The following is a 20,290-nucleotide window of genomic DNA, read 5'->3' as shown; positions in this document are numbered from 1 at the left end:
ATATTTTATTGATTTTGTACAGAGAGGAAGGGAGAGAGATAGAGAGCTAGAATCATCGATGAGAGAGAGTCATCGATCAGCTGCCTCTTGCACACCCCCTACTGGGGATATGCCTGCAACCAAGGTACATGCCCTTGACCGGAATCGAACCTGAGACCTTCCAGTCCCCAAGCTGACGCTCTATCCATTGAGCCAAACCGGTTTCGGCTAAGAGGTTTGTTTCTTAAAATTATTTGTTATTAAGTATATTTAGGTGCACCTATATTAGGTGCATATATGTTTATAAATGTTATATTTTCTTGATGGATCGATCCCTTTAAATATTATGTAATGATCTTCTTTGTCTCTTTTATGGCTTTTAATTTGAAGTTTATTTTGTCAGATATGATTATTGTTACTCCAGCTTTTTTCATTTCCATTTGCGTGGAATATATTTTTCCATCCATTCATTTTTAGTCTGTATGAATCTTTTTTTTTTTTTTTAATATTGATTTTTTGCAGAGAGGAAGGGAGAGAGAGATATAGAAACATCGATGAGAGAGACACATCAATCAGCTGCCTCCTGCACACCCCCCACTGGGGATGTGCCTGCAACCAAGGCACACACCCCCGACCAACCTGGGACTCCTCAGTCCGCAGGCTGATGCTCTATCCACTGAGCCAAACCGGTTTCAGCTGTGTGAATCTTTTGCTCTGAGGTGGTATCTCAAATACACACACACACACACACACACACACACACACAAGTTATGTTTTCTTATCCTTCCAGCTACCCTGTATCTTTTGATTGAGACATTTAACCCGTATACATTTAAGGTTATTATAGGTCAGTACTTATTTATTGTCACATTTCCTTTATACCTATGTTCCTTGCTCTCTTGATTTCTTCTGAAAGCAGTCCCTTTGATATTTCTTGCAGTGCTGGTTTGGTGGTAATGTACTCATTTAACCTCTTTCTTTCTGGGAAGCTTCCTATTTTGCCTTCAATTTTAAATGATAGCCTTTCTAGATAGAGCAGTCTTGGATTCAAGTTCTTGCTTTGCATTACTTTGAGTACTTCTGATGAGAAATCTGCTGACAGTCTATTGGGAACTCCCTTGTAGGTAACTTTCTGTCTCTTGCTGCCATAAGATTTTTTTCTTTGTCTTTAACGTTTGTAATTTTATAATTAGAATGTGTCTTGGTGTGGATCTCTTTATGTTGATCTTGACTAGAACTCTATGCTTCCTGAATTTGTGTGATTTTTCTTCACATGGATAGGGAAGTTTTGTAATTATTTCTTTAAATGGGTTCTCTATTTTTTGTTCCCTTTCTTTTCCTTCTGGTACATCTATAATGTGGATGTTGTTACATTTCCTGTTATACCAAAGTTCCCTTAAACTATCCTCCTGTATTTTAATTACTTTTCTTGTTGCTACTCTATTTTAATTACTTTTCTTGTTGCTGCTCTAATTGGGTATTTTTCTCCTATCTTGTCTTCTAAGTCACTGATTCAATCCTCTGCTTTATTCAGTCTACTTTGAATTTCTTCCAGTGTATGTCTGATAGGGTATCTTAATTTCTGACTGGTTCTTGTTTATGGTTTCTATTTCCTTTTTCATGTTGTTGTAGTTCTCACTGAGTTTCTTTAATATCCTTATTACCATTAATTTGAACTCTATATCTGATAAATTCCTTGCCTCCATATCATTTAGCTCTTTTTCTGGAGAATCTTCCATTTCTTTCATTTGGGGGTGTTTCTTTGTCTCTTCCTTTTAGCTCTCTCTCTCTGTGTTTGTTTCTATGTATTTGGTAAAGCTGTTATGACTCTCAGTCTTTGTGGGGTAGCCTTTTGTAGTAGGTGTTCTGTGGGACCCAGTGGTGCAGGTGACACAGAAAGGGACACTAAGGCTTATCTTAAAGAGTGTGGATTCTCCAGGTGAAAAAGGAGTTCCAAGGCCTTGTGCTCTTATCACACTTGGCATTTTATATTTTTATTTCTTTCTTAAGGGTATGGGTCTTCTTTTTCTCAGTCCTCTTTGTATCTGCACATTATTCCTGCTGGAAACTCAATATAGATAAGCTTATTGCTACAGGTCCCCTAGCCTAGGAAGATCCCAGAAATGATTTGTTTTACAAAAGCAATATGAAAATATAATACTACTAGAGGCCTGGTGCATGAAATTCCTGCAAGGGGCTCAGCCCTCGCAGCCTCAGCCCTTGCAGCCCGCTGCCTCGAGGCCCTACAGCCCTGCCCACTGGTATTTCTGGAAGGTCTTTCTGCTGTCTGGCCTAATTAGCATATTAGCTCTTTATTATATAGGATTGTTGTCTATAGAAGTCAGCATGGCCTAACTGAAAGTTTTTGGACTGGCCAAGAAACCAGACTTTAGGAAAATCACTCTAATGCTAAGTAATTAGTGTCAGGTCATTCAGCAATTAAATTTATATTAGAACGTAACAGGCACTATTATGTTTGGTGAATAAAATATAAATAGTCCTAGCCTTATGGAGCTTATTTTCTAATAGTAAAAATATAGAAGAAGCCACTTAAGTGTATAATACGAAGTTCTGTTGAAGGAAACCAGACTCAGTGAGAAAAAAGAATCAGGTTTTGATGGCAGTCACTTAAAGAAAGGCACAGGTAGACTTTTCTGAGGGGGTGACATTTTAGTGGAAAACTTAAGATGTGATTTAAATTCATGTGGAAAGACTGAAGAGACAGAATTCTAAGCAGAAGGACCCTGTCTAAATAGTTGTGGGGCAGGACAAAGTTTGGAATAATTGTAAGGAGGCCAATGTGGTGAGAATCATGCATCATGGAATGACAAAGGTCACATCAGGCAAAGGCTTTTTATATTGAGCACACAATGACCCACAGCAGGGTGTTCAGTGGAGGTCTGGCATAATACAGTTTGTTTGGCTGTTGATTTTTGTGGGGGCCAAGAATGGACACTGGGAGACATGGCATTTTACTATGAAAGCAAGAGAGCATGGTTAGCGGAGGGTACTGGTAGTGAAAATCAAGAGAAGAGGGTGGATTTGAATTACATTTTAGAAGTAGAATTAAGAGGATTTCCTAACAGATTTGATGTGGGGGATAAATTAAAGAGCCAGAGAAGGGCTTTTAAGTTTTTGGCTTGGGTGTTGATTTCCTGACATGGCAAAGCCTAGTGAGAAACAAGTTTTAGTGTTAAATTTTAATTTGGATTTATATGAGGTTTAAGTGCTTATTATAATATCCAATAATGAAATGTTATTAAACATTTTTCCCTAAAGGTTTGTGCTGTGTAGCTCCAAGCTCACCTTCAGATCTTTTCTCAAGTGGTACCTCTTCAGTGATACCTTTTTTGACCATCTTGATTAAAATAAAAACTCTCATATTTCCTGTGTCCTTTTCCTGCTTAATTTGTCTCCATAGTAGTTACCACCAACTGACCTGTTATATTTTTTGCTTGTTTAGTGACTATATAAGATCTGTGAAGTCAGGGATTTTTGTGTATCGATCATTATTATATTCCCAAACCTAAAACAGAGTGTGGTCTATAGTAAATGCTCAGTATATGTTTATTAACTAAGTATGTGAAACCACTTGAAGGATTCTTTGGTGTTTTCCAGGAGTAAATTTTTTTTTTTTTTAGTATTATCAAACTTTTGCCTTAAAACAATTCAGTTATTTTTATAACAAATGCAGATTTTTATAGGATGTTTTATATATGTGTACCTATGCATGCACATACACACATGAGATTTGGAATTGTTGTGTGTGTGTTTTTAAGGATAAAAACTTAAAACTATAACTCATATTTTAATTCTCTTTAATTTTCTTTAGGTTACATCTGATGGAAAACCAAAACTTGTTGATATCATTGACACAACAGGAAGTGGTGATGTGAATACTGCTACAGTAGTAGAGCCAAAAGATGGTGAAATTATTGGCCTTTCAGGAAGAGTGCTTCAGGTTGGAGCTTTTGTCTTTTTATGATTTTTTTTTTCTTTTCACTTTTTGTATTGTCATCTCAAACTAATATTTTTAGCTTATATTTGATGGTAAAGTGAGTATTAGATAGCTAATATTGTTTAAGAATTTACTCTAAAACTTCATCATTTATAACAATAAACATTTGTTATCTCAGTTTCTGTGAGTCAGGAATCTGGGTGTGACTTTGCTGGGTGCCCTTGCATTCAAGATCTCTTCTGAGCTTGCTGTTGGCCAGGGCTGCAGTTTCATCTGAAGGCTCCACTTTGTTGGGGAAGGGTATTCCGTTTCCAAGCTTGCTCACGTGGTTATTGGCAGATTTATTCTTCGCTCCTAGGATCTCTCCACGAGTCTCCTTCACAACATGCAGCTGTCTTCCCCCTGGGAAGGACTCCGAGAGAGAATCCCCAAGATGGAGGCCATGGCCTTTTTATAAATTAATCCTGGAAGTGATATCCTATTATTTCTGTCACGTTCTTAATTTTGGAAGTGACACTTGACCATGTTCTTTTCATTAGAAGTGAGTCATTAATTCCAGCACACACTTAAGGGGAGGGGATTTTACAATGGCATGAGTACCAGGAGGGTGAGGGTTGATAGGGATCATCTTTGAGGAAGTCATTGTTTTGTTATTTGATAGCAGTCTTAGAGAGAGAGGGAGAGAGAGTATGTGTGTGTACGTGTACCTGTGCGTGCGTGCGTGCGTGCGTGTGTGTGTAGGGGGTTTGTGTTTGTGTGTTTTCCAATGTGATTGCCAAATTCTTAAACTTTGAAGTTTTGAATAGAAAAATGGAAAAAGTGACCAGATGACAGTTTTTAGTTTTTTTAAAATAAAATATATTTTATTGATTTTTTACAGAGAGGAAGGGAGAGAGATAGAGAGTTAGAAACATCGATGAGAGAGAGTCATCGATCAGCTGCCTCTTGCACACCCCCTACTGGGGATATGCCCACAACCAAGGTACATGCCCTTGACCGGAATTGAACCCGGGACCCTTCAGTCCCCAAGCCGACGCTCTATCCATTGAGCCAAACCGGTCCCAGCCAGATGACAGTTTTGCCTTCATCTTTTCCTAGCCCTTCTGTGAACTTGAACATGAAATATTAAAGCTTTAATAATTACAGACTTAAGTGATTAGCTTTGTCTTATCCTATATAACACGTGTGTCAAACACAAGGCCCGCGGGCCAAATCCAGCCCGCCAGGCCTTGCAATGTGGCCCGCACCGCGCTGTCATCACTGCACTCCGCTGTCAGTTTATGACATTGTCAGTTTATGACTGTTCAGTAAACCATTCGGCCCGCGATTTAGGCTGGATTTTAGATTTTGGCCCCTCCTCTGATTGAGTTCGACACCCCTATATAGTATATAATAAAGTATATTATAGTATATTATAGTATATAATAAAGCCCTAATATGCAAATCAATGGAACGATGGAATCACCGGTCATTATGACATGCACTGAACCACCAGGAGGCAGATGCTCAATGCAGGAGCCACCCCCTGGTGATCAGTGCATTCCCACAGGGGGAGTGCCATTCAGCCAGAAACCAAGCTCAGGGCTGGCGAGTGCAGCAGTGGTGGTGGGAGCCTCTCCCGCCTCCTCTGCAGGCGGGCATTAAGGAGCAAGGGGTCCCAAACTGCGGGAGCCTTGGACTGCAAGAGGGATGTTTGACTGCTCTCCCAGGGATCAGGCCTGAGCCAGAAGTCAGACATCCCCCGAGGGGTCCAAGAATGATGTTATTAAATATCCAAATGGCCCTTGGCAGAAAAAAGGTTCCCCACCCATGCCTTAAATCCTTTTATATCGATAGTTCAGGGCTTTTTGTAATCTCTTAGTAAAAGAAGTTGCCACTAACCTATGGTTATGAAGTCCACTGTAGTAGCATACCTGTGATTAAATATTCTTTGAATTTGCTAACTAGTGACTAATGTTTTGTTATTGCAACACTTTATTATTGTTACGTCATCAGCTATTGCAAGAACATTAGAGCTTAGAATTCCTATTGTCTAAAGAAGGTCCAGTTCTGAATGAAAAGTGCTAGTTTATATGCCAACATAGTTAAAATGACTCATATTCCAGACAGTCCAATTCATTCAGAAATGATTACTTACATGCAGGCTTTTAAAAAGTCAGTATATCTTAGAATTTTTGTGAGTGATTCTTTTTCCTTAATTTGTTGTGAGAAAATTTCATCCAAAAATTTTTTACCTGGGGAACAATTTGACGAAAGACATGACGATGAGTTGGTTAAGGATATTGCGCAAATGAGAATTGATGAGTGAACCAACTCTGAGTGGTTGAGATTTTGACCTCATAATTTATACACATTTAAAAGTTGTTCTTAATGATTATAGATTCTATCCTTACAAAGAGCCTGAATCCTCCGCATTTTCCTTATTGACATTTCAACTTGGTTGATGTTCAGTGCATTTTGTTATTTATAAGAATCATAAGGTAGGGATTATGTTCTTCCTTTTAAACATGAGGATTTAGAAGCCTATGGGTCTCAACCTAGTTAAGAGTTTGGATTCATAGCCAGGTTTATATGACTGTAAATTGCATACTCTGAATTTCACGCTGAATTTTTTTGGTTTCCATAATAGAACCATATTCCAGTTTTCTTTCCTACTTTTCTGTTTGGGTAAGCTATTTCTTTTTGCTTCTTTGCCTTCTCCATTTGTAAAACTGGCCATACTGCTTACATCATTTTATTAGTTAAAAGCTTTAATGTTATTTTTAAATACTTTGAGATAGTTGAAAAGACTATTATAAAATCTACTAGAGGCCTAGTGCACAAAATTTGTGCATGGGTGGGGGTGTCCCTCTCCAATCTGGGACTTCTCGGGATGTCCATCTGTCTGGTAGGTTCGGGCCTAAACGGGCAGTCAGATTTCCCTCTCACAATCCAGGACTGCTGGCTCCCAACTGCTCACCTGATTGCCTCTAACCGATTGCCAGCCTAATCACCCCTTTTCCACTCCCCTGGCAGCCTGATTGACCCTAACTTCCCTTCCCTACAGGTCTGGTCAAGTCAGGGAGCCCCACGGTCCTGGAGCCTCTACAGAGGCTGGAGGGAGTGTGACTGAGGTGCCTCAACCTCCCCCACCCCCTCCCCCAGCCGGCCTTGCCCTAGATTGTTATCCCCCACCCCCATGTGCTTGCGCGCGCGCACACACAAATACACAAATGGGTGGGGGATGGGGCCAGCACTAAGAAGCCAGGGCCAAAGGTCAGCAGCCCTGGCGGTGGCTGGTTTTGGCAGCAGCAGCGGGGTGATGGACACCTCACCTTCCCGTTCCTCCTGCTCACTTCCCACCGAGGGAGGCCAGATTGTGCCTTAGGCCCATTCCCCACAGGCTCAGTAGACCATCCCCTGAGGGCTCCCAGACTGAGGGGGGCAGGCCAGGCTGAGGGAACTGCTACCCAGTGCACAAATTTTCATGCACCAGGCCTCTAGTGTTATATATAATTAAAATGATCTTTAGAACTTTTTTCTGACTAATGCAAAGAGCTCTTGTTTCTAGACATTTTATCTGTTATAACTTAGGTTCCAGTGAAGCTCTTGTTATTAACAAGAAACCTAAGGTTAAGGGGTTCTGTAAATTGCTTCCCCTCCCAACTATTTGATGGGCAATAGAGTGATGAAGGAAGAGGTGAGGTGTCATTGATGCTTAAGAACTAAAGATCTTAGTGGTTTAATAAGGTTGCATATGTTGAAAGCACTTTATAAACTATGAAGCATTGTATAATGAAGCGTGTTCTACTGAATCAGCTTATTTATTATGGTTGAGATAAAAGGAGCCAGAGAGATATTAAGTGGCACTTTAGAATATTAAAAATAGTGCTCTGTATGTAAGCCTAATCATCCAAGTTGAGCCATTAGGATATAAGTGAAATACATTTTTCTCCAGTAAGTTAGTCATTGGAATTGGGAAGCATTTGGTGCATCAATAATTTTTTTTTTCCTATAGATTCCTGCCAGCTGGACGAATCCGTCAGGCAGATATCATATTGGCATAAAAAATGGCTACGACTTCTATCCAAAGGCTCTCAAGGAAAGGATACAGGTGATGTTCAATCTAGTATTACTGATTTATCTTCTTTCTCAAATTTTATTCCTACTGAAGAAAAAAAATTATAAATTCTCACTAACTTTTAATTACTTTGGATGATGGGAGACTTTTAAATAACGACTTCTTAAAGAAAGATTCTGTTAAATGGAATTTTACGTAATAAAGTCATTGTTCTTAATATTGAATACATACATAAGCTTAGGGAAACTGGATACACTGAAATTATATTAAATGTTTGGGCATATGTGTTTTTCTGGGAAATGCCATATAGCTTTCATTGTATTTTTGAAAGACTTTTTTTGTTAAACCTCAAAACGATTAAAGACAGTTGATTTAAAATCTAGACTTCTTAGCTTTTATGACCATTTGTCCCATTTTTCCATAGAATAGCTTTGATTCCAGTTAGTTATTCAGTATTAAGTAAGGATTACTCAAACCTAAAGCAGCTGCAGTATAGGAAGCACAAATCTGTCATTAAAGAAGTAAAGCTGTGAGCTGGGGATAAGGAGCCTCCTTTCAAGCAGCACTATTCAGTAGACCTTTCAGCGACAATAGAAATTATCAAAATGTTCAATATCTGTCCATATGGTAGTCACTAGCCACAGGTAGCTATTGCAAACTTGAAATGTGACTAGTATGACTAAGGAATTAAAATTTTAATTGATGTAATATTTTAGAATTTCCTTTTAAAAAGCGCCATGTGGCTAGTGGCTCCTGTATTTGACAGTACCATTGTAGAAGATGGCTATGATACTAGTTGCTGATATAGACAGGGTTCAGGGCTTCAACTGTAAAATGAGATGGAAACCTTGAAAATGAGCCTGAAGGGCAAGACCTATGGCTCCTTTTATCTAATTATAATCATCTGCTTCTCCAAGGGTCTATGGAACCATACGAAGATATATTACATGTATAATAATCAATAATTGTTAGATTTCAATCATTATTATAAAAAATAATGCACCTAACTTTTATTTGGTACCATTTAATTTTAAAGTTTCAGGCTAAAGTACACATATACAACACAATGGGGTTTTTTTTGCACTATTTTAAATTTAATCAACTGTGTTGATGAGGTACAAATTAACATACAAAAATAGAGTGATAAAGTTAAAGCTGAACCCCTCCTTAGCTCAGTCATTTTACTGGAAAGGACATTTCCCTTGGGAGGCACCATGAGTTAAAGACAATGGAGATTAGGGTGAGACCAATTTCAGTAAAAAATAAACCTATCGAGTCAAAGAGGATCAGAAATTAATATGCTAGCACGGGGGGAATTTGACGAAGCCTGCATGTTCATCAAAATGCAGCTGCAATCTTCCTCCTGTCCTGTGCCTCTACTTAACTTGAGACATTGTTCAGTTCTATAAGGTTCCAGAATACAGGTTTGTTTGTTTGTTTTTACTTGCATTGACTGGGAATTCAGTTATCTGACGTTGTATTATTTATTCTTCGAAGGATTTAAATTGTGGCATACAGTGTATAAAAATACATTTGGGGGTGTCTTGATAAACTTGTTCTCTTAAAACCTAGATGCAGTGAATTAAATCATTTTTTAATAATCCATTCATTGCTTTATAAAATTGATTATAAATTATTTTTTTACCCTCCTTATGAGAATCATGTAGTGTCACAGCTGATAACAACTAGGTCCACATGTGAATGAATGCCTATGTTTACCCAAATATTTGTCAACTTCATTGGGAAGTAATTTTTCTGTATTTACAGAAAGAACGGAAGGAAAAAATCTGGGACCCTGTTCACAGAATGGCCCTGGCAGAAGCTTGTAGAAAACAAGAAGAATTTGATGTTGCCAACAATTCCTCTTCTCAAGTTGGTGCTCGTCCTTTTTATTTAAACATTACCTTAGGACCCTGTACCATGCAGTTTTTAGAGAATTATTAATAGACTGTTTTTCCCCCACAAATTTTAGGTTGTTTAGTTTTACTCATTTTTTCTGTAGTATTTATCTGAAATCAGTTCACATATGTACTAATTTTTAAAAATTTATTGAGCATATAAGAACATGTAAAGCACTTAAATCTAAGTGTGTAGTCATGAGTTATCACAAAATGAACATTTGCATATTAGCCGCAGCATCTCATTTCTCTTCCTAGTTATTGCTTTTTTGTTCCTTCTTTAAAGGTAACCATCATCCTAACTTCTAAAACTATTGAATGATTTTGCCTATTTTGAATTTTATAAACTAAAATCATGCAGTGTGCATTCTTTCATGTGTAGCTGATCTCACGTAGTATATTTGTGAGATTCATCCCTTTTTGGGGTATTAAAATAATTTGTTCACTTCCCTTGCTATTTGATCGATAGAACACAATTTATATATCCATTCTGCATATTGATATTTTATTTGTTTTCAGTTTTTGGCTATTAAGAAAAAATACTCTTTTGAATATTATCTCTCTCTTTCTCTGTGTGTGTGTGTGTGTGTGTGTGTGTGTGTGTGTGTGTTGTTGTTTTAGATTCTACATGTAACTGAAACTTTCAGTATTTGTCTCTTTCTGTCTTAGTTCACTGAGCATAATACCCTCTAGGTTAGGGGTGTCAAACTCAATCAGAGAAGGGGCCAAAATCTAAAATCCAGCCTAAATCGCGGGCCGAATGGTTTACTGAACAGTCATAAACTGACAATGTCATAAACTGACAGCGGAGTGCAGTGATGACAGCGCGGTGCGGGCCACATTGCAAGGCCTGGCGGGCTGGATTTGGCCCGCGGGCCTTGTGTTTGACACATGTGCTCTAGGTCCATCCATGTTGTCACAAATGGCAGGGTTTCATTCTTTTTTATTGCTGAGTAATAGTTCATTGTATTTATCTGTCATATTTTTTTTATCCAGTTACCTATTGATGGATATACCTAATTTGCTTTCATATTTTTGGCTGTTGTAAACAATGCTGCAATAAACATAGGGGTGTAGATATCATTTTGAATTAGTGTTTTCATTTATTCTGTATAAATGCTAGGAAGTGGAATTTCTGGGTCATATTGTAAATTTATTTCTACAATATTTTTTGAGGAATCTCCATATTTTTTATTATTTTTATAGGTTTCCGGAAGGGAGAGGGAGAGAGCTAGAAACATCAGTGATGTTAGAGAATTCTCAATCTGTTGCCTCTTGCATGCCCCCCACTGGGGATTGAGCCTGAAACCTGGACATGGGCCCTGACTAGGAATTGAACTGTGACCTTCTGATTTATAGGTCGACGCTCAACCACTGAGCTACACCAGGCTGGCTCTTATTGTGGTTTTCAGTTGCATTTTCTTTTCTTTTTTTTTGGTTTAATATATTTTATTTTTTTTTTTACAGAGAGGAAGAGAGAGGGATAGAGACCTGGAAACATCGATGAGAGAGAAACATCGATCAGCTGCCTCTTGCACACCCCCTAGTGGGGATGTGCCCGCAACCAAGGTACATGCCCTTGACCGGAATCGAACCCGGGACCTTTCAGTCCACAGGCTGACGCTCTATCCACTGAGCCAAACCGGTTTCAGCGTGAGTTGCATTTTCTTGATGATTAGTGTTGTTGAGCATATTTTTGAGGCTAAATAGAAAGAAGCTGGGAAAATTCATTGGCAAGTGAAATGGGAAAACAGACAGGTGGTTGATTCAAACTGACTCATCCAGCACCCAAACTCACCTGCCTCCTTCTTCCTTGCATGACCACTCCCTAAGCATTAGCCCTCAGGAAAGTGAGATTCTGGTGAGCATCAGATATCTTAGGAACAAAGCCTCACATCTGTTGACCACAGAGACAGAGTTTTGGTCAAACTAGAGATAACAGCCCTGTTGGTGTTGCTAAGTGATTAGAGCATCGGTTCAGGCACTGAAGGGTCTTGGGTTTGATTCCCAGTCAGTGGCAGGTACCTGGTTCTCAGGTTTGATCCCTCACCATCATTAGGACATGTATGGAGGCAACCAATAGAAATGTCACTCACATTGATATCTCTCTCTTTCTCTCTCTCTCTCTCTCTCTCTCTCTCTCTCTCTCTCTCCTTCCTCCATCCCTTCCATTCACTCTCTAAAAAAATTTTTTTTTAATTTAATAAATAAATGGAAAAAATATCCTGTGTGAGGATTAGCAGCACCAATAAAAAACCTAGATGTAACATTGAGGTCTTATTGTTTCAGCACCAGACCCAGAGAAGCAGCAAAACCAGATGAAGCAATGACATGACTAGCATCACAATCAGATAAAATTACCAATTACCAAAATTACCAAAAATCACTACCTTAATCTCAAATTGTTGGCAGAGACCACAATCCTGACCCTATCCTATTTTGAACATTTACTTTGTAGGAGAGGAAGTCATTAGTGGTTGTACCAATTTATGTTACTACAAGTAGTATATGAGAGTTCCTATTCTACATCCTTAAATAGCCAGTAGTTTTTATAAAGTTAATTTATAAAATAAAAATAATATATTTATTATGTAGAAAATATTTGCTAGTTGCAGAGACTTTTGGACAACACAAGCATGTAAAATAGCAAGTGTGGAAGCCTCTAAAATGCCACCCTTCGGGGATGGTAACAACAACTCTATCCTAAAGTTTTCTTTTAATGCATGTGTGTACCTTTTCTTTCCTTTTTTTTTTTTTTTTTTTTTTTTTGGTGTGTGTGTGTGTGTGTGTGTGTGTGTGTGTGTGTTTACCTTTTTTTTTTTTTTTTCAATAAAAATGGAATCAAATGAGTAGTTCTTAACCCTGGCTGCATATTAGAATCATATGAAGAGCTTTAATACTGCCAGTGCTTGTGCCTGGAGAAGATTTACCTCAACACTTTGCAGGGAGGCAGACATTTTTAAAAGCTCCCCATGAGTTTCAATTAGAGTGCAGGCTGGGGTTGAGAACCACTGGCCTGTGTAGCTCTCTGTACACATTTATTTATATTTACTTAATCTGTGTACAGCATCCTTTTCATAACAACTGTATAATTTTCTGTGAGATCACTATTTGTCCTAATTCAGCCCTTATTACGCATATTAAATGTACCATTTCAAGTGCTAACTTAAGATTTTTGAAATTAATGAAAATTAAATTTTTATTCACTAGAACCATTCAGGTGAATGTAGAGCAGTCCAATGTAATATGTAGTTAAAAAATACTTAGGTTGAAGCATATAGAATTCTCATTTTTGTATATCAAAATGGTTAAATAGCTTATATGTACATGTTAATGCATATCGTATATACTTAATGTAGTATATTCTAAAAGAGAGAAGACAGTTCATGGTTTCTATTATTGGTTTCTTAAGAAACAGATTTTAAATGGAAACAGTCCCAATATAAAAATCTAAACGTTGATAGATAACCTATTTATAGCAGTTTTATAATTTTAAAATGAGTAATGTAGATAAAGGATATATTACCAAAACATGTTTTGGCCAAATGACATCACCAACATAAAACGTAGTGTCTTTCTCCAAGTGGGTGGAGTGTGTGATAGAATGAAAGATTGAGTAAAAGAAGTATTATTTTTAAATGTTTAATATATTAATTGATGCCTGCATCATTAAATTGAACTGCAAGTTGCATATATAAAACAAAATTTCTTAAAATTTTCCACGGTAAAATAACTACTGTTAGGTCACAGTGTCTTTGGTTATAAACAATATTAACATAACTTTTCAAGAGTACAAAATATACTAATATTAATGTATTTTCCCATTGATTAGGTAAATAAACTAATCAAAGAGGAGCTTCAAAGTCAAGTGGAATTGCTAAATTCTTTTGAGAAAAAATATAGTGATCCTGGCCCTGTATATGACTGCTTGGTATGGCACGATGGTGAAGTCTGGAGGTAAATTTAATGTATTTTACTAGAGGCCCAGTGCACGGATTCATGCACTGGTGGGGTCCCTAGGCGTGGACTGTGGGGATTGGGCCAAAACTAGCAATGCAACACTGCCTGCTGCTCCTGCCTGTCACTCCAGCTCATCCCGGCCCCGCTGCACCTGCCTCAGACTCGTGATGGGAGAGGCACGTGCTGCTGCAGCTTCACTTGTAGCTATGAGCCCTGCATCTGGTGCCTGTTGGTCAGCTGAATGGTGCTCCCACTGTGGGAGCACACTGACCACTAGGGGCAGCTCCTGTGTTGAGCACCTGCCCCCTGGTGGTCAATGCGCATCACAGTAACTGGTCATTTGGGTTGCTCCAGTCGCTTAGGCTTTTATATATTGGTGTATAAATAGCTTTTCACGTCAATATATATATATATATATTTTAATATATTTTATTGATTTTTTTTTACAGACAGGAAGGGAGAGAGTTAGAAACATCAATGAGAGAGTTATCAATCAGCTGCCTCTTGCACGTCCCCTATTGGGGATCACAACCAAGGTATATGCCCTTGACCGGAATCGAACCTGAGACCCTTCAGTCAGCAGGCTGACGCTCTATCCACTGAGCCAAACCAGTTTCGGCACGTCAAAATATTTTAAAGGACATTAATCCCTCAAAACTGCCAGAGATTTGGTTTATTATGACGTTAATATTATTTTTTTTAAAATATTTTTTATTGATTTTTACAGAGAGGAAGGGAGAGGGATACAATTTTTACAGAGAGGAAGGGAGAAGGATAGAGAGTTAGAAACATCGTTGAGAGAGAAACATCGATAAGCTGCCTTCTGCACACCCCCCACTGGGGATGTGCCCACAACCGTGACACATGCCCTTGACCAGAATTGAACCCAGAACCTTTCAGTCCGAAGGATGATGCTCTATCCACTGAGCCAAACCGGTTTCAGCGACATTAATATTATTAATCAAAACTATTTGAAAGCCAAATTAGCTTTTGGGTAGTTTTGGATAAGTCTTTTGAACTTCTTAGTACTTCAGATACTAGACCCGACTCTTGTGTTTAAATTTTATTTCACTAACCAGATAGTCATCAGTAACCAGATTTTATCAGTTTAATAATTGATATATAAAAAAGTGTTCCTGATTGAGGCTGGGCAATTTGGAAAGTAACTGCAAAAGAATATTGTAAAGCATCTACTTTGGAAAAGGGACGAAAGTTGAATGAAGATATCTAAATTGAGACAAGGTAGCTAAGTTGAAATGAGGCCTTATGGGTGGTATGATGCAGATTTCATTCTCTATGATAGAAGCTAGGAACATCTCTAAGCCTGTTTTCTTATCTGTTAATTGAGATAATACTTCTTTCCTAGAGGATTTTATAAAAATTAATTTTATTGTTTCTAGATACAGCATGCACTCAATAAATGTAAGCTTTTGCTACTATTACTAATAATAGTAATATTGATGATTTATACCAAGTTACCTATCCTACACATTTTCAATTTTTTTCTTAGTAGAATTATACACTGCAGATATATTTCTTGGAGTTGGTAATATGACTTCTTGAAAACTATTTGCATGGAAATAGGCATGTGTTCTTAATACAGATATATAGGTATATCCATGTTTTAGGGAACCAGCAGTAAGCCAGGGGTTTTCCTTAAAACTCTTTTTTGTTTGTTTGTTTTGCTTTGGATATAATTATATTTTAATTTTTTTAAACCCCTAAAACTTGAAATCAAATATAGTTTTACACTTTGAAATCAAATACAGTTTTACAGTTTGAGTCCCTGTTCATATGCAGAGAGTCATTTCCCATACTAGATATAAAACTGAGTATATGTGGGGGAAATGTACTACAAAAAGAACTGAAAGAAATAATATTAGTAGAGATTGCATAGTGAGGCAATAGGTGGTTTCAATTACAATATTTTCCACACATGACTGAGAACTGCAGGCTACTTTATCCTCAGGGAAAGGAATTTAGGATCAAGAGGTCCAGGGTGCCAGTATGTTTCCAGAAGGTTTACTTGGTTGTTAAGGCAGTTGACAGAGTAAGTGATAAATTGTAACAGGTTGTTGACAGTATTCTAAGACACCTTTAGAATTTTTCTGTTGGAAATGACATTTAATCACACATTAAATGAAATGCTATCTGAAATCAGTAAAGTAACATTTTAGACAATATTATGAGTGAGAAGCATAGCAGAATTTTGCTTCAACTGCTACTGGGAATACGTTTTTTTAAAGCATCATAATATGTATTTAGGACTTTTAATTTCCCCACCTCATTTCAGTTAGATTCAGAATTTTTTTCGGAGAATCTTAAAAACTCCACATTACCTAAGGCGAACTTTAGGCTCAGCCATTTCTGAGGGAGAGTAAAGTGACCTTAAGTATCATGTGTTTGTTTTGTTTTTCTTTCACAAAGAATGTCAAGTCTAATCTGCCCCTGCCACATTTCCAGTAATTGTTAAGCCCACATCTGCACTTAGTAGATAACCTAATATAACTATACTCTTTAAATATTTATCAAGAGGTATGGTGTAAAACTCACTATCTCCTTATGGAGCAAAAACTGATTGAGAGAAATAATATGTGTTTATAGTTTATACAGGATTACATAAAGGAAAGAACATTGATTTCTTTTTAGTAGTTTTTTATTTTGCTATCTCAGGTTTTTTGTTTTGTTTTGGGAGGGCTTAGAGATGACTTCCAGGAGGGATCCTAACTATCTTTTGGAACCAAAAGTGCTGCTCTGTCTTACAAATACGGAGGATTTGATGGCATACATTTTACCTTTTAACCTCAGTCCTGCCTTCATTTGACATGCTCCTTGTTTTCTCTTTTCCTAATTTTTCTCATAATTGTTCAATCTTATTTATGTTGCTATATTGTATTTCTTTTTTTGTAAACCATTTTGGCTACACATTGATTGAAGTCTATATATAAACACAAACTGACAGTTTTAGAGATACTTCTTTCCAAATTGTTGTAGTTTGTTCATAGAATATACATGTCTTAGTATTTATAATAAACTAGTGGCCCAGTGCATGAATTTGTGCACATTGAAAGAAAATTGATTGGAAGAAATATTTTAATATAGCTATTCGCCCTTTCCCTATAATAGAAGTATCAACCAAATAAACAGTCTACAATGACATATCAAAACACACGGCTGCGATTGGTGCCAGCGAGAGCTTTATACGTATAGCGCATGTGCGAGTCAACTTAGCCTTTTAGATATATATCGGGTCTAGTAATAATAAATGTCGTTTTTTAACATTCATTTAAAATCTTGCTTGGCGTTGACTTGTATTGACATAACCTTCAAACACGTGGTATCTACAGAACGTGTGAAGTGCAATTAACAAGTTTTGCTTGAAAAAGTTTGTGTTTGGTTTGGTTTTTGTTGCAAAACTAGGGCTAAGAAGATGGCGGATGAAGAGCATATTCGGCACTGCATGCTTTACAGTTCCAATTAGGAAGAAAAGCAAGTGAGGCTGCAAAAAACATCTGTAGTGCTCTTGGTCAAGATGCAGTTAGCGCCAGAAAATGCCAGCGTTGGTTTGAGAAATTTCGCGAGGGAAATTTTTCGTTAGATGACAAGAGTGGTCGAGGCCGTGTGTCCAATTTTGATCAAGAAGCTCTTCAAGCTCTTTTGGTGCAAAATCCTCAAATTACCCAACAAGAGCTTGCGACAACTTTAAATTGTTCACAAAAAACAATTTCCAATCAATTGCGTGCACTTGGCAAAGTCCAAAAGTTTGGAAAATGGGTTCCTCATGAGTTGACAGACAACAACCGTAATCATAGAGTCACAATTTGCAGTTCGCTCCTCTCTCGTCAAAACCGTTTGCCATTTTTAGAGCAAATTGTTACCGGAGATGAAAAATGGGTGCTGTATGTTAATTTGAAAAGGCGGCCTCAATGGTTGGACAAAAATGAGGCTCCGCAGCCCACGCCAAAACCTGACTTGCATGCGAAAAAAGTGATGCTGTGTGTTTGGTGGAATTTTAAAGGAATTCTTCATTATGAACTTTTACCATCTAACCAAACCATTACAAGTGCAGTGTATAGTGTCCAATTGGAAAGGTTAGCCTAAGCTTTAAGAGAAAAAGAACCCGCGCTGATTAATCGGAAGGGTGTAATTCTTCACCACGATAACGCACGACCGCATACTGCAAGAATCACTGCTGAAAAACTGCGCCAGTTGGAATGGGAAGTTCTCCCTCAACCTGCATATTCTCCTGATATTGCCCCTTCCGATTACCATTTGTTTCGTTCTTTGCAAAACTTTCTTCTTGGAAAAAAATTTAATAATGAAGAATGCCTCAAAAATGCATTGACCGAATTTTTTGCATCAAAATCACAAGAATTTTACAACAGAGGGATTAAAATGCTTCCTGAGCGTTGGACACAAGTAGTAGAAAACAACGGCAACTATATTGTTGATTAAATTTTGTTGTATTGTTTAAATAAATTCGATTTAAAAAGTATTAGAAAACGACATTAATTATTACTAGACCTAATAGAATAAACTTATTAGACCTGCTTTCTGATGTAGCTAAACTTTTTCCAGCCCTGTGAAGCACCCTAACTTCTCTTTCAGATAATTGTCAGCAACACATCTTGTGGTGGCCATCTTGTGTCCACATGGGGGCAGTCATCTTTGACCACATGGCGGCAGCTATCTTGTGTGTTGGAGTGATGGTCAATTTGCATATTATTCTTTCATTATATAGGATTAAATCAAATAGAGGCCTGGTACATGGATGGGGGCCAGCTGGTTTGCCCTGAAGGGTGTCCCGGATAGGGTGTGAGTTCCATTGGGGCATGGGGTGGCCTGGGTGAGGGGCCTGTGGTGGTTTGCAGGCCTGCTACACCCCTAGCAACTCAAGCGGAGGCACTGGTATTTGGGATTTATTTATCTTCTATAATTGAAACTTTGTAGCCTTGAGTAAAGGCCTTGGCCCACCAGGATGTGTAGAAAGTTTGGCTTCCTACATCTCTAGGGGCGACTCAAGCCTCCTGCTCTCTCCAGCTCCATGGCTGCTGCCATTTTTGTTGGAATTTATATATCTTCTATAATTGAAATTTTGTAGCATTGAGTGGAGGCCTGGGCCTGCCAGGACAGACGGAAAGCTTGGCTTCCTCCATTGCCGGGTAAACCCAAGCCCCCCTCCTGCTCTCTGTGGCCACAGCCATCTTGGTTGGGTTAATTTGCATACTCCTGATTGACTTGTGGGTGTGGCTTGTGGTTGTATCACAGGTATGGTCAATTTGCATATTACTTTTTTATTAGATACGGGGATACTAAAGATTCAGTGCATGAAAATTCCTGCAGGGGGTTGTAGAACTCAGCCTGGCTTGTCCCCTCTCACAGTTTGTGAGCTCTCAGGGGATATCCCACCATGGGGAGTGGCCCTAAGCCACAGTCTGGCCTCCCTCTGCAGGAGGCAACCGTGCCTATCAGGGGAAGGTACTGCTGCTGCCATTGCTGGCTGTTAGCCTCCTTCAGCCCTTGCAGCCACTGCAGCTTTGTCTGGAAAATGTCTCGTCTGTACTGTCTAATTAGCATATTATCCTTTTATTAGTATAGATGGTCTCTATACAGTTAAAAAGATAAACTGGGAAAAGAGCAGATAAGATGATAACCATAAAACTATGTAGAAAATGTTTTTTGTAACATATGTTTGCCTAAGGCTGTTACAATTGTGGGATGGTGGCTCCATAATAGTTCTTGCTTAAGGAGCCTGTATACACAGTTGGGTCCAGCAGCCAGCTCTAGAAGAAGCAGGAGTAAGGCCTAGCCTATAAGTCAAAACCATCTGAAACTGTTCTAAAGCTCTGTGCCAGTGGACGGCAAACTGTGGATCATGCGCCACATGTGGCTCTTTGGCCCCTTGAGTTTTTAGCAAAGGCCAGCTTAGGAATACCCTAATTAAGTTAATAACAATGTACCTACCTATATAATTTAAGTTTATTTATTTTATTTTTTTATTAAATCTTTATTGCTCAGATTATTACAATTGTTTCTCCTTTTTCCCCCCATAGCTCCCTTCCACCTGGTTCCCACCCCACCCTCTGCCCTTACCTCCCCCCCTCCATTGTCCTCATCCATAGGTGTACGATTTTAGTCCAGTCTCTTCCTGCACCTCCCACACCCCTTTCCCCCTGATAATTATTAATCCATTTCCTTAAGTTTTAAAAAATTTGGCTCTCAAAAGAAATTTCAGTTGAACTGTTGATATTTGGCTCTGTTGAGTAATGAGTTTGCCTATCACTGCTCTAGGCTAAGCTTTGGTCTGATTTCTTAAGTGGGATGTAAGGCTTTCTGCCTGGAATTTTGTGACACTGTTTTACCTAATCTTTGCTGATGACTATGGAGAAATCTAAACCAGGCAGTTACTGTGGTTGCTCTGGTTGAAACAGATAG

General features: G+C 38.3%; 1 protein-coding gene across 5 annotated transcripts in view; it reads left to right on the top strand.

The window, feature by feature from the left end:
- TPP2 (tripeptidyl peptidase 2) overlaps positions 1-20,290 on the top strand; it is a 78,085-nt gene that overhangs the window by 9,149 nt on the left and 48,646 nt on the right. For all 5 annotated transcript variants that reach the window (XR_014794439.1, XR_014794440.1, XM_084876975.1 and 2 more), the window contains exons 2-5: positions 3,812-3,940; positions 7,935-8,030; positions 9,765-9,869; positions 13,728-13,852. Coding sequence is in view for 3 of the 5 variants with exons in the window: in XM_084876975.1 (XP_084733101.1) it covers positions 3,812-3,940; positions 7,935-8,030; positions 9,765-9,869; positions 13,728-13,852 (455 nt within the window). In the remaining 2 variants the exon portion in view is untranslated. The remainder of the gene's footprint in view (positions 1-3,811; positions 3,941-7,934; positions 8,031-9,764; positions 9,870-13,727; positions 13,853-20,290) is intronic.

This window comes from Pipistrellus hanaki, assembly GCF_964339955.1.
Source record: "Pipistrellus hanaki genome assembly, chromosome: 3".
Lineage (NCBI taxonomy): Eukaryota > Metazoa > Chordata > Mammalia > Chiroptera > Vespertilionidae > Pipistrellus > Pipistrellus hanaki.
This window is presented reverse-complemented; position numbering and strand designations above follow the sequence as displayed.